General features: G+C 44.8%; 1 protein-coding gene across 1 annotated transcript in view; it reads left to right on the top strand.

Moving 5' to 3' along the window:
• Window positions 1–15019, top strand: part of CHRNA7 (cholinergic receptor nicotinic alpha 7 subunit) — a 115583-nt gene that overhangs the window by 60384 nt on the left and 40180 nt on the right. The window contains 1 exon segment of the mRNA XM_035728292.1: window positions 2720–2829. Within this exon segment, the coding sequence (XP_035584185.1) occupies window positions 2720–2829 (110 nt within the window).

The raw sequence follows: 15019 nt of genomic DNA, 5'->3' as shown, positions 1-15019 counted from the left end.
CTCCCAGGAGTTGTACAAAATGGAAAGTTTTTATAGGATGGAGGGCAGGGCAAGAAAGTTATAAGCAAGAGAAAAGAAAGGATTGTTTCAGGCAAGGTCACCTTCCCTTAGGGGGAAGGGCAGGGGGTCTTATCAGGCAGATCACCTCACGTGCTGGAGAGGGCCATGTGACAGTTGACCTCATTGATGCTGATCAGAAGAGTCCTGACTGACCCGTTAAAGCTTACAATTCTGGGGGTGATTGAAACTGCAGGTAAGTATTAAGCCCAAATTTGGTGACTTGGCCTAAGTAATTTGGGACCTGTGTTTTTTTAACAACATGCTTGAGCTCACACACCTGGCTCTGCCACAGCCTTGGTGAAAATCCGGGTCTGCCTGATTTCCACCTCTCCCTGCAGCCTGCCTTTTCTGTCCTGTGGGTTGGGGAGACCCAGCTTGGCTTTCAAGTGAGCAGATGTGAGGCATCTTCTGGGATGATGAACAGCCCACTTCCTTGTGGTAGGAAGTTTGTCAGTGCAGAGAGATGGGGTTGGAAGAGTCAGCCATGGTAGAGCCTACTGGTCAGTCTTCTTGAAGTCAAATAATGCAGTCCTGAGTCCTGACCCAGTGACTAACTGAAAGGATGTTGCTTCTCTGTGCCCCGGTCTCCTCTTGTAAATATGAGTAGTTGTCATGCTGGCGTTCCTGGATCTTGGCAAGCGAGGTGTACACACGACACGGAGCAAACAAAATGGTCAGGATACATGCCATGGGACACATGCAGCTAAGATCATGAGTCAGGTAGGGGGAGATTGCTGGGGAGGCATCCTGCAGCTCACACGTGGTGCCATCAGGAGAGGCTGAGGTTTGACCAACCCAGCACTTCCACTCCCTGCCTCCCCCACCCCTGCTCTGCCCATCATTTCTGCAGGCAGGGGAGATGGGCATTTGCCTACCATGCTCACCTTCATTCTGGGAGCCCTATGACCCTGATTAGCATGGTGGTAATAATGACAGTGACAGGCTCTGTGATAGTCACCAACCCGGAGAAGCATCCCAGGGTAAGATGAGATCCTAGTAAGGAAATCACAGGTGTTGGGTATGGAAGGGCTCATCACCAGGACAAAGGAGGAAAAAGAACGGAGCTCTGGACCAATGGTGCAGAGACAGAGCAGGCTGGAGCAAACAAAGTTTGGTTGATGCCCAGGCATTCCCCAAAACCAGCTTCAACAGACTGGCCCTCTGGGAACTGTCCTTCCCCTCTCCTTTTTCCCCCTCCCCTCCTCTCCACCAACCACCCACATCAATTAGAAATATCAGTGGGGTGGCTTTCTCTCCAGCACATTATACATTGACAAATCTTCATTCTCAGAGGCTCATGGCTTTAAAGTGACATTACTCACCTGGCTAATCCCTCTTGTCTGACTTCAGATGGTCCCAGAATGGGACAGCCTTTCTGGATAACTTGCCTGTCCTCTCTAGAGGATGGTGGGATCTCTGGGACATGCTCTGGGATCCACTGCCACTTGCCTGCAATTCCCAAATCTCAACAGCTTTGAAAATTAAAGGGCTTTTGTCCTCCTTGATGTTGTTTTGGTAACTTTGCATCAGGCTCACGGAGTTTAAAAATCAAACTGAAATAGATATGCAGGGGAGGAATTTATTTTTCTGACTTAGTATCAGTATGCATGTTTTGCTGCAGAAATAGCGATATGTTTGATTATGGGGAGTTGCCTTGGTCCCAGCTGGAAGTGTTGCATCACGTACCTTTCTAAGTCTGAGAGGGTCTGAGCTCCAGAGTACAGGTGGCCTCAGGGACACTGGATACAGGATGGGGCCTTTACTGGGGTCTGCCCTGATTATGGCACATATATAGGAGCTGCTAAGCCCAAATGGGCCAGCTCTGCAACCCTGGCTTGGTGGTGCTGTTTGTATAGCAGCTGCCGGGGAGATCCTACCTGACCAGTCTTTATAGAGCTGGTGGACCCCAGGTAGGGCTGGGGTGTGTGGTCCTGGGACAAGGGACCCCAGGCATGGGCCTTCCTCTGGCAGAAGTCACTCAAAAACCAACTTGAGGCCTGGCCCCGAGGAGATGCGTCTGTTCTGGTGTGTTTATGACTATGTCCTGAGTCTTCATCTGCACCATTGTTGTGATTCAGTGTTTGACCACCAAGGCTGAGTGTTAGCATTTTGGGGTTGTGGCATCAGAAGCGCTATTCCTGCATGAAAATATGAATTCCAGTCCAAAAACACACCCCTCCTTCGAAGGTTCTGAGAGGTTCCCCAGCAGCTGCACAGAATTGTTTCATGGAAATAAATACTCCCCTTTTTTTTTTCCAGCTTAGTTTGTATTCCAGTTGAAATAAATGAATTTATTTTTCCCAAGTGTTGTTTCAGTGGAGAACTTTGAAAGCAAAACAGTCACTCATTTGGCTAGAAAAACCCCATCTGCTGTGGGAGGGGAAGGCTTGGGGGCATGCAGTGGACCGGAATTAACTTTAATGCTACAGTCTGAATGTGGTCATGGTGACAGCAGGATCTTAAATGTGATTTTTTATGCTATTCACGGTCATTTTGGAAGAGATTATTTAATCCCCAGCTTCCTTATATTTTGCAGATAATAATTCAGTTATGTAAATAAGTATCTGGATCTCGTTTTGGCTTTGAATGTATCTAATGATCTTGTAGAAGAAGTATTAGTAGGCAGGGAAGCAAAGTGCTGTTAATGTCATTGTCTCAGTCCTGGACAGATCACTATTTACAATGGAATGTGTCAGAATATCCGGGCGTGAAGACTGTTCGTTTCCCAGATGGCCTGATTTGGAAGCCAGACATTCTTCTCTATAACAGGTAAGCACATTGGACAAAAAGGAAAAATGATTTTATTCTTGCCTACACATAACAACCAAGCATATTTGCGTATTTTATAGAAATGCCAGACACATTATCTGTAATTTGTGATCCTTGCTGCCCATGATGCTTCATAATGGCCAGGCCTTTGAGAAGCCTTTTGTCCCCCTCTTCCATGTTCTCTGCCTTGGCATGCAGGCTTGCATTACTTAGCACTCTCCCTACGATGACCATGTCCATGGGGCTGTGCATTATAGGTACACATATACGTTTGTGCATATTGGCACTGAGGCATTTTTGCATGTGGAAGTACCTTTGCACCTGAAGGGCAGCAGTTATGGTCACAGCATAAGTTGCTGGCCCATGGCATGCATGACTGAAATCCACTGTTTGGACCCAGCTCCTCATTTGATGCCTTCCCCAATATGCATTGGGAGAGCCCTGCTGCCAGTAGCTGAAGTGCATGAGGACTGTCACCTCTAGCTGAGCTTGGAAGCTTGTGACACAGGTTGAGTACATGACAGAAGGCATATAACAGTCATATTCTAATAGTCCTGCTTCTGAGGTCAGGAAATGAGGGATACATCAGTAATCCAGGACAGTCTGACTTGTAGACCAGATGCCCAAAAGGCAAGTATTCAGGCAGGGTAAATTTCTAGAAGCACTAAAATTTTTGGCTAAACTACATAATCAAAATTGGGATCCAGAGCACCTCTTCCCTGGGTCTGGAGTATGATAACGAGCTTAATATAAAAGAAAGTTATTTCCTGGTGGTGACTGCTGCCTTTGGTCTTACATAGAAGAGAAGGAAGCCCCATGCCTTCCTGACTTAGGAAACAGTGTGACCATTGGCCACTGCCCGTGGTTTTCACAGAGTGATTCTGGGACCAGCTGGCGTGTTTGTCCTGTACTGACTGCGTCTAGGAGGCTGGGTGATTCTTTATCTTGTATCAGCTATTAATTTAATTTGCTGGCAGTTACATTTCATTTGAATCATTGGGCCTGTTTCTAGAAGAATATTATTCCCTCCTGATTTGCTGCCGCTCTTCAGCTTCTGACACCTGAGTTTTGCAACGTGTCTAAAATCAGAGTAAGTGGTCCCCTACTGAGTAGGTGAAGCCCATGAAATCCCATGGCTCATCCTGGGGTCATCAGTGTCCCAGCGCTGCCATAATAAAATACCACAGACTGAATACTGAAACAACAAAAATTTGTTTTCTCACAGAAACGTATTTTCTTTTGGAGGCTGGAAGTTCAAGATTAAGGTGTCAGCAGGTTTGGCTTCTTCTGAGGCTCCTCTCCTGTAACTTGTTGATGTCCACCTTCTCCCTGTGTCTTCACATGGTCCTCTCTTTGTGCCTGTCTGTGCTCTCTAATCTCTTCTTGTGAGGACAGCTGTCATATTGGATTAGGGCCCACTCTAATGACCTCATTTTAACTTAGCTACCTCCTTAAAGACTCTTTCCAAATACAGTCACGTACTGAGGTACTTCAGCATGTGAACTCGGACTTCAGCGTGTGAATTTTGGGGGGAACACAATTCAGCCCCTAACAGGGCCATTGCAGTTGACTACTTAAGGACAACGAGTCAGGATTGGAGAAGTCGGGGTTATGAATCTTAGCTGTAATATTTACTGTGTTTATAACTGGGCAGTTAAGTCTTAGACTCCTCCTTTGCAGAACAGGGGAGATGCCAGCTTTACAGAGTTTGGAAGGGATCACTCTATGGATGTACCTCGCATGCTTAGTGTGGTACTTGGCAAAGACCAAATAGCAGTTGTGCTCTTACAGGCATGGTAATGAGGATTTCTGCTCCGAGTAAGATGGTAGGACAATTCAGAAGGAAATGTCAGTAAGGGTTTTGCATTGTGCCTAATTTAGTTCTTTTTCATTTGAAGTCAAGAATAAATATTATAATGTGGTAGAATCCTAATAAGGCTCTAGAGATGGTTCTTGTGTCTTACATGCAGGACCTCGAACTCTAATAAATAAAATGTTTGATGATTCTAATGTTCTGGCTTATGAAGAGTTACCAAGAGTCCTATATACACTGAATTTCAAGGAGCAAAGGTACAGTCTCCACCTGCTGTCACCAGGGAGCAGGCCCTCAGAAATAATGCTACCTCCCACATGTGTGACCCAACTGACGGTCCCAGAACCCCTCTCATGTTTCCCCTTGAGCTCTAAATAACTATCTTTTTCTTCCCTCTTTCCCCCATCTCCCTGTTGGCCACGTCTGCTAGCTTCTATCACCAGCCTCCTCTTCTGCCTCAGTTTTTCTGAGAAACGGGATGTCGAACCTCCTTTCTGAAGTAACTGTTAAGTGTATGGCTTGCATGTCCACGCGAACATGGTGTAGCATAAGCAGGTTACAGAATGTATTTTAAGGCATCATAGACACAGTGTCATTTATCTTTTGCTGCTTGACAGACTACCCTGAACTTAGTGTCTTAAAAAAAAATGTATGCATATCACTTCTCACCAGGCTGTGGACCGACTGGATCCAGGTGGCTGCCTGTCTGTGCATGTGAACTTTTGGCAGAAAGCAGGGGGCTGGGGCTCAGACAAGCTGGAATGTGGAGGGTCTCAACCCCACGGCTGGTGGTGGTGGCAGCTGCTGGTGGGAGCTCAGCTGAGGCTGTCACCTCTGCCACCTCAGCTCCCTCTAAAAGCCTTTCCACTTGGCACAGGCATCCCCCAGGGTGGTGGCAGGGGGTGCTCAGAGAAGAAGGAAATGAGGGCCACCAGGCTCTGTAGGGACTGATCCTAAGAACCCCAGAACGGCCCCTTCACTACACTCTGTTGGGCAGAATAGGCAGGGGCTCAGCCTGGATCATGGGAGCAGAAGTCAACCTCACCTCTCCAGGGCACACAGGGAGGGAGGGAAAGGGAGACAAAGGAATGCTCTGTGGAAGGGGAGTGGTGAAATGGGAAGGCCAGATTAGAGTGTGGTGGGGGGAGGGGATGCAGGACCAAAACAGACATTTGTAATGAAGGAGCATTCAGTTAAGTGCACCCTGGAGGGACCTGTAGGAGGGAGAGAGAGCACAAGGAGGCAAGCAGAGAGAGTTTCCAAAGGAAAAGTGATCCCCTTATCCCCTGACTCCATTCACTGGCCTACCTCTGCTATATGGACACAACTCACAAGGCCTGGCCAGCAGGTGGGAGTGGCTGGGCCCAGCTCCTGCAGCTACCTCGTACACCTGCTGCTGCCCAGCTAGAAGTTTGTCTTTCAGTCCCTTGGTGTGTCTGGACTCTTTTCCACTACAGGACATCTTCATGAGCTCCCCTCTGGACACGGAATATTCACCCGTCCGTCATCCTGTGGGCTTCAGCTTGACGCCCTCTCCCACTGAGTCCCCGGTGTGTCTCTCTGTCATGCTCTGTCACAGAAAGGGGTCCCTGTCCCCCAGGGCACATGGGGTCTGCCATCTCCCTGGGGGTCTAGAGAGTGCCAGGCAGGATGGAAGGAGGAAGGGAAGATGCAGGAATAAGAGCAGGTGAGAAGAGGATGGATCCATGTGACGTGGGTGCTGCTAAGAACAGCAAGAGAAGAAAGGAAAGAAATCATATTGGCAAGCTGGAAAATATGAACCTGTGACAGGGCCAAAAATTTGACACAGGAAGTAGCAAAAACAGGCTTGAATTTAATAGGATCCCGACCTTCTGATACTCTGTTATCGGGGATTTTGAGAAATGTTGAGCGTAATACTTTCTGCCAGCTTCCAGGCACTCCAAATGGTATGTTCTCTCAGTGGGCTTGCATAATGGTTCATTAACATGTTGTATTTGCAGGGGGGAGCTTTTCCTTAAGGACGGGGGCATGCCATCATTCTTGGTAAGCCACGGGTTTGAAAGGGGCATTGATTCAGGTTAGGGGAAGCATCACAAACATGTCCATCATATTTCTTGGTCTATTCTGGTTTGATAGTGGAGTCCAAGTGTGAGCCACTAATGGTTTTGGGGATATGATGCATTTTCTGTGCTTTGACGAGGCTGGGTCACTGCAAAACAGCCATCTCTGTATCATTTCTGGGATGGGCTGCTTTATTTCCCTGATGGATGGTGAACAAGTTACAGTGTGGCCAGCCAGCTGGCTGGGTGGCACGGAGGAGAGGCATGGCGCTGATAAAAGCATCCCTGCCAGATGCTGATCCCAGTAGTTTCTTAGTTGCTTTATTCTGCTTTACTTTAAGTCTGCAGTTCAAGGATTTTTCTGAATACAGTCTTGCTCAAAGCGAGTAGCAGTTGTGGATAGCTTTCCATGATTTTCCCATTCGGATAGAATGAAAGGCGTCACTTATCAGCAGTCGGCTTGCAGAAGAAAGCCTGAAACGCAGTGACAGCTTTGCCTTCCCTGCAACCACAGGCAACTGCCCCAGCGTCTCTGGGCTTCTCCACTCTTGAGCTGCTCAGTCAGTCATAATAGTGGAATCTTTGTTGATGAATGTATTTGAAGATGTTTTTGTTAGCTCTGTATTTTTAGGACAGCGTGACGTGTCGGCCATCTCTTTCTTACCTCCTGTGCAAAACTGCATTTGCATGTCTGCAGACTCATGTCTGGCTCTGAGACTACTGCCCTCTGGCTATAACCCTCCTCACATATTCACATATTCCCATGACCCTGTACCTGATAGCAGAGCCTGGGTAAAGGGTGATGTGCGCAGGACATGCCTGGGTGCAGTGTGATCCAGCCGATGAGGGCCAGTAATTGTGTGCTGATCAGTGAGTTACCAGTGAAATAGAATTTCCTTTGCAAGTGTCTTTGGTTCTTGAAATGACAAGTATTTCAGCACATGGTTTATTTGGGAGAGGAAGCAAGACAGGGAAGGGAGGAAAGCCAACATAGGATGCATCAAAAAGCAAGCTATTGCTCTGGGCAGTGGGGCCCATTCCCGCTAGAGACCTCTGGGGTGTTTATCGCCAACTGCTTTCTATCTGTCATAGGTTGACAACTGCTTCCAGGAATGTCAGCTCCCTGACACCACCGCTGCTTGCCTTCCCCATGCACGGACCGAGTGTGCGCTGGTGGCCAGAGCCTCAAGCCAGGCTGCTGATGCCTGGAATAGGCAGCTATCAGGGCCTTGGGCCTGGGGAGGATGGCTGTCAGCATCGTCAGCTACAGCACAGAAGAGTTGCACACTCAAGTTTCAGTTGTTGTCACCTTGGCCTGATTGAAGTTCCAATCCAGTTCCTCCTCCTGATGGGGAAGGCAGCAGTGATGCAAGTAGAAAGGAGAGCATGATAAGGGCTAGGTGGGTTTCTCAGCCAAAGCAGAGAGGAGACAGGCAGGTAGCAAAGGTAACAGAGAAGAGCTGGGATCAACATCCTTGAGTAGCCATAGCCCCACTGTGGGCTTCATGTGTTATGGTTTCACATCAGTCCACATATGGAATGGGATCTTAGGGAACGAAACTCTTATTCAGTGTTATCACTGTTAATGCCTCTTGGAGAGGGTTAATGGGTTGGTGCTCAAGGGGCCATAATGCAGTCATGGCTGGTGTGGGGGTGGGCCTGGGGGCAGGAGGCCATCACTGAAAGGACATCAGTAGCAGCTCTTGGATACAGCAGGAATCTCCAGTTGAGCAAAGGTAATTTTGCAGCTTTGGACCTCCCAGGGAAGGAGGTTTTAGGATGTGCTGTTACAGCATTATCTGCATTATCAAACATTCAGACCTAATCTGGAGGGAGGCTGTTTCTCACAAGGTATGATAGGAAGAGGTTGGAGCAGTCATCTGTTTTCAAGAAGTGAGCGGAACTGGCCAATCTTTGTGTGCATCTCTAAAGCTATCCTCTGAACTGTCTGCCCAAACCTCCCCTTTCTTACCCCGGTGCCTTTGATATTTGTTTTTAATTTGTTCATTCACTGAACCAATATTTAGTGAAGGCTTATATGCTGTTATCACAAACTGTCCTAGGATCTGAGGACACAGCAGCAATCAAGCCAGACAGAAATCCCTGCTCTCTAGAGAAAGGGAGAGAGAGAAGAGGGGAGCACACACACCAGATTATAGGGGAACCAAGAAAAAGAAAGCAGGGAGAGCACATAGGGAGTGGTAGAGCCATGGGTGGGGCATGAGGCCAACAGAAGGTCCAGAAGGAGGGGAAACATGTCTTATGGCATCAGGGAGGTGAACATTCTTGATGGAAAGAACAAGGCCTATCAGGAAATGTTGTGAAAAGCCTTGAAATGTGAGAACAAAACAGACAAGGGAAAGATGACCAGAGGGCCTACGGCATGCTCTGTGTGGTCACATGCACCTTCCAGGTTAGCAGAAACTATCTCAAACTCTGTCATGATCTTTGAACTACTTTTCAACTCTGTATGTTCTAGGAAACCGATAGTAATGCAAATGACTTCAGTGCATAGAGAAGCAAATGGATTTTGTCTGATGGACTGATTCCTCTGTTAACTGATCTGATCCATACTCCTGATTGCCTTTGTTTGTGTCTGCTTTTTGGATGCTCCTTGGAATTGGTCTTTGACACCTTGCTTCTTTCTCTTTCTCTTGTTAATTAATGACATAAGTAAAAACTTTGACACATGTTCATATTTTTATGTATATACATTATATACATAATGCTTTTATCTTTGAGAAAATTTATCTTTTTTGATCACCCTGAGACAGGAACATGTCATCTGGGTCTGTCCAGGAACACGAGGTGGTTGTGTGGCTGGAGTGCATGGTGGAGAAGGTCAGAGACACGGCAGGATGTGGCCCAAGTGTTGGAGGTCTTGCTTTTTATCATGAGTGAGATGGGAGAGGCTCTCATCCATAGAATTTCATCTCTTTCTTGCTCTGAATAATTGTCAAAATACTTATTCATATTCTCCTTCTGCTATCAACTGATTCCCATCCAGTGGTTGTTTTGTCCAGAAGTTACCTGGTCTCTGCTTGTATACTGCTCCCAGCCAATGGCAGTGGATGGATTTTGCCTCTGTTATTTCTTCTAGCTTCTTGGTCATGTTGGGGAGGGGGGGAGGGCACATGAACACATGTCGTCCTTCAGCCACTGTCAGCCCAGATACTTGTCTGCCTCAAGCTGACTCAGAGGCCAGCCTGTCTGCACTGGACATCATAGACTGTCCCTACTCGACCTTTAGCACCTCTGTCTGGTTCCACTCTCTGGGCAAAGGGCTGGATGACTCCAAAGTCAGTCTTCAGCATCCACATTTCTCAGGATAGGAAACTGGTGCTCAGGGAGGTTCAGCCACTTGCCAAAGCCCCCCAGCAGGGTGTGCCCAACTCGAATCTGATGTACCTCAGGCTGGCCTGCCTCTGGTCATACTTTCAGAGCTCCTTTATTTTTCTACAAAGCAAAGTAATTTCTCTCTCCCTCCCTCTGAGTTGACTCTACTTTTAGACCTTCTCTGGGACTCTCTTTTGTCTTTTATTCTGAAAAGGTGAGTCTGTCTTTTCCCAGTTTCAGAGCATCTGACATCCAACTTTTCTTTCACCAAATCCCTTGCCAGCCAGAGTGGGATGACAAAATACAAACCACTGCACAAGAGTTTGAGCAGAATTTCAAACAGAGGGCCAGGTGCTACAGGGAGCAGTTTTCTAGGGAGGGCTTTGCATCCAGATGGCCCAGGCAAACAGTCTTTCTGCCTGTGGCGCAGGGCCAGTCCACTGAGCACCCGCCCCCTCGCTGTACCCTGAAGGCCTGCGAGACTGATTGAGTCCAAGAGCATGGCTTTTGGAGATGAGCTTATTGATCTTAGTGACATCGGACACAGAGCCAACATGATTGTAAGGGTCTGTGTAATAAATATGTGAGACAGGAATTCGATGGGAAGTTCAATCATCATCATGAGCTGCCTGAGGGAGGGCGGGGCAAGTAGCACAGTGGCAGGGGACAAGGTCAGCCCTTTCCTGCCCTCCTCAGACTGCTGTGGGGGTCCCTGCAAATTTCCACTGCTCCCCCACTCCTCGCCCAGGGCTGTGCTCAAGGCTGCCTGCATGGAGGCACACATAGGGGTTTGTGATTCACAGGAAGAGATGCATGAGAGAGAAACTGGTCCTCCCCAGCAAGCCCTCACAACCTCATCTACGGAGTGTGGGGCCCTAGGTGAATGTGCCCCATGGGGTGTATGAAAACCTGGAGGACCCGGGACTTTACTTGTGGGCCAGTGCCCAGGTCTGAGGTGGATGATGCTGTCAGTTCAGCTTAGGAGAATTTTCTGAGGACCTACTATGTGTGAGATGCTGTGCTTCTAAAAGGACACACATTCAATGCCCTGAAGGCACTTGTAATCAGTAAAAAAATCACTTTACCCTGGGTGGTCTCATCTATTTGATTTCATGAAATTACTGTCCCCAGTTCAGCTGTTTCTGAGATTAAACGGCCTGTTCACACAGAACCATAGCCTTGACTCCAAACCCTTTCGATTTTCCCATGGCAAATCAGGTTCTCCTTCCTCCCCACTGGTCAGTGATCTCTGTCAGGGAGGCCATGTTCGGTACACATGTTTTATCCCCAAAAGTTAGTGTGGCAAATAGCACTGGAGAGGGTCAAATTACCGTGGGCACGTGCACTACTGGGTCCAGTATGGGATAGCTGGAAGCCACAACTTGGGTAATAGCACTAGGGACTCACACTGTCTGGATTTCACTCTTCCCAACACCAAATGCATACATACATACATATATACATGCATGAATTCTGGTTGTTTGGAGTGGGTGTGTTGGGGATGGGTTATAAAATATACATGGATGTAGTCTGAGAAACAAATTAATCTAGTGACTGTCATTATCTTTTCTCCTTCACTTTCCATACCAATCTGTCATGAAGGATTATTCAATTTAAATTACTCAAGTTGTCTTTTGGCATGATTTATGGTCTTTTATTTAAAATAAAATTTGCATTCTTAGTAAATCAGATGTATTTTGTTATATTTTTTATGTATCCTCTAAGAATCTGGGATTCCATACCAGAAGATTACACCTGCATTCTATTAGAGTTTCCTTTAATACTTTAAAAAGTTTGTACTAAACTGCTAAAGTAAACCAAAGAGCTGATTTTTTTATTTTGTGGGTTTTTTTTTTCCTGAAATTTTCCTGTATAGTATGAGGTAAGAGTCTAACTTTATTTCACTCTAAAGAATAGGAAATGATTAACATGATTTAGTGAGTGTTCCATCTTTTCCCCGGTGAATTGAAATGGGATGGTTGTATTTGTCTCTTCATGTACCAATAGCATACTGAATACTAAGTACGGTAAACAAAAAGAGACTTATATCTTGAATATCAGGCTGAAATTTAAAAACATTGAGGATAAAAGGAAAACCTCTCAAAGCTCTCAAAATGAAAGATCTTTATTACAAGAAACAAACTTGCCAAAGTTAATAGAGCATTACTTTCTAGTATTAGAGGTAAATTCTTTTCAAAATAAAATATTTTGATGAACTGAACTACCCAGGCAAAAACTAATGTAGCTTAGAATTTGTGAAGACTTTGGGTGTTGAGTTTGAGAAGTTCTTTATAGATCTTGGATACCAGCCCTTTATCTGTAGTGTCATTTGCAAATATCGTCTCCCATTTTGTGGGTTGCCTCTTTGTTTTGTTGACTGTTTCCTTTGCTGTGCAGAAGCTTTTTATCTTGATGAAGTCCCAAAAGTTCATTTTTGCTTTTGATTCACTAGCTTTTGGAGATGTATCTTGAAAGAAGTTGCTATGGCCAATGTCAAAGAGGTTACTGCCTGTGTTCTCCTCTGGGATTTTGATGGATTCCTGTCTCACATTGAGGTCTTCCATCCATTTTGAGTTTATCTTTGTGTATGGTATTAGAGAATGGTCGAGTTTCATTCTTCTGTATATAGCTGTCCGATTTTCCCAGCACCATTTATTGAAGAGACTGTTTTTTTTTTCCATTGCATGTTTTTTCCTGCTTTGTCAAAGATTATTTGACCATAGAGTTGAGAGTCCATATCTGGGTTCTCTATTCTGTTCCATTGGTCTATATGTCTGTTTTGGTGCCAGTACCATGCTGTCTTGGTGATCAGAGCTTTGTAATATAGCTTGAAATCGGGCAACGTGATGCCCCCAGCTTTCTTTTTCTTTTTCAACATTTCTTTGGTGATTCGGGGTCTTTTCTGATTCCATACAAATTTTAGGATTGTTTGTTCCAGCACTTTGAAAAATGTCATTGGAATTTTGATCAGGATGGCATTGAAGGTATAGATTGCTCTGGGTAGCATAGACATTTTAACAATGTTTATTCTTCTGATCCATGAGCATGGAATATTTTTCCATCTTTTTGTGTCTTCTTCAATTTCTTTCATGAGTGTTCTGTAGTTCCTAGAGTATAGATCCTTTACCTCTTTGGTTAGGTTTATTCTGAGTCAAAAAATGGGCAGAAGATACGAAAAGACACTTCTCTGAAGAAGACATACAAATGGCTAACAGACACATGAAAAAATGTTCATCATCATTAGCCATCAGGGAAATTCAAATCAAAACCACAGTGAGATACTACCGTGCACCAGTTAGAATGGCAAAAATGGACAGGGAAAGAAACAATAAATGTTGGAGAGGTTGTGGAGAAAGGGGAACCCTCTTACACTGTTGGTGGGAATGTAAGTTGGTATAGCCACTTTGGAAAACAGTGTGGAGGTGCCTCAAAAAATTAAATATAGAGCTACCCTATGACGCAGCAATTGCACTCCTGGGTATTTACCCCAAAGACACAGATGTAGTGAAAAGAAGGGCCATATGCACCCCAATGTTCATAGCAGCAATGTCCACAATAGCCAAACTGTGGAAAGAGCCGAGATGCCCTTCAACAGATGAATGGATAAAGAAGATGTGGTCCATATATACGCTGGAATATTACTCAGCCATCAGAAAGGATGAATACCCAACTTTCACATCAACATGGATGGGACTGGAGGAGATTATGCTAAGTGAAAAAAGTCAAGCAGAGAAAGTCAATTATCATATGGTTTCACTTATTTGTGGAACATAAGGAATAGCAGGGAGGACATTAGGAGAAGGAAGGGAAAAATGAGGTGGGGGGAATCGGAGGGAGAGACGAACCATGAGAGACTATGGACTCTGAGAAACAAACAGGGTTTTAGAGGGGAGGGGGTGGGGGGATGGGTTAGCCTGGTGATGGGTATTAAGTAGGGCACGTACTGCATGGAGCCCTGGGTGTTATACGAAAACAATGGATCGTGGATCACCACATCAAAAACTAATGATGTGTTGTATGGTGACTAACGTAACATAATAAAATTAAAAAAAAATTGTGAAGACTTGAGTGATTTACTCAAGGATGTACTCAACAAGATGAGATGAAACCAAAAAAGAGGCAAGCATGGAATACAGTCAGCAGTCGTTACCAAAGAAAACCCTAGAAGTCACGGCTAAGTTTAAATATTTGATAATATTTTTAAATAAAATAATAACTAAAAGGTTTGAGTCAGTAGGAGATTGAGACATAGAGGAGTGATGTGGAAGTTTCCTGTTCTCTGGTTCATGTATGGTAGAGATAGATACCCCAGTTAAATGTACAGAATGAACAAAAAGTACAAGTAAATTAATGTGTTGCATATTTTAGTTGATATTAGAGGGACAGACAGGGTATAATAACTTCCAAATCACTAGACACAAAACAAAGAAATCAGCCAGTACACCAAATGCAGGAATAGAAAAATAAGAAACAATAAAAGAAAATATGGTAAAATGACAATTAATAGAAAAGCAGAAATAACTTAAAATAGTCACTAATCACAAAAATGCAAATAGGTTTAAATCCCATAACAATTCCTAAAATAAAATAGACTCTCTGATTGGGTTAGAAAAACAAACAAAACCCCAACTGTAGGCTATATACAGAGGATGGATTTTAATCAAAATGATGCCACAGAATGAAAATAAAGGAATTGAAAAAGTTATGTCTGGAAAGTGCCAGAAAAAGACATCTGAATTAGCAGTGTTGTTATTCAACAAATAAAAATAAAAAATAAAACCAAAAGGCATGAAAAGGAACAAAATGAATCTTTTTATATTGATTAAAGGCAAAGTTACTCAGTAAACAAAATGTTTATGAACAATTATGTGGCAAACAGTGTAGCTTCAAGATATTTGCAACTAATGCTGATGAAATACATACGAGAAATAGACAAAACCAGAATCTCAAGAAAAAATATATGGTTAATAGGATAAAATAAAATAGTTGATAAGACTGA

The sequence above is a fragment of the Zalophus californianus genome, chromosome 6, assembly GCF_009762305.2.
Source record: "Zalophus californianus isolate mZalCal1 chromosome 6, mZalCal1.pri.v2, whole genome shotgun sequence".
In the NCBI taxonomy this organism is placed as follows: domain Eukaryota; kingdom Metazoa; phylum Chordata; class Mammalia; order Carnivora; family Otariidae; genus Zalophus; species Zalophus californianus.
This window is presented reverse-complemented; position numbering and strand designations above follow the sequence as displayed.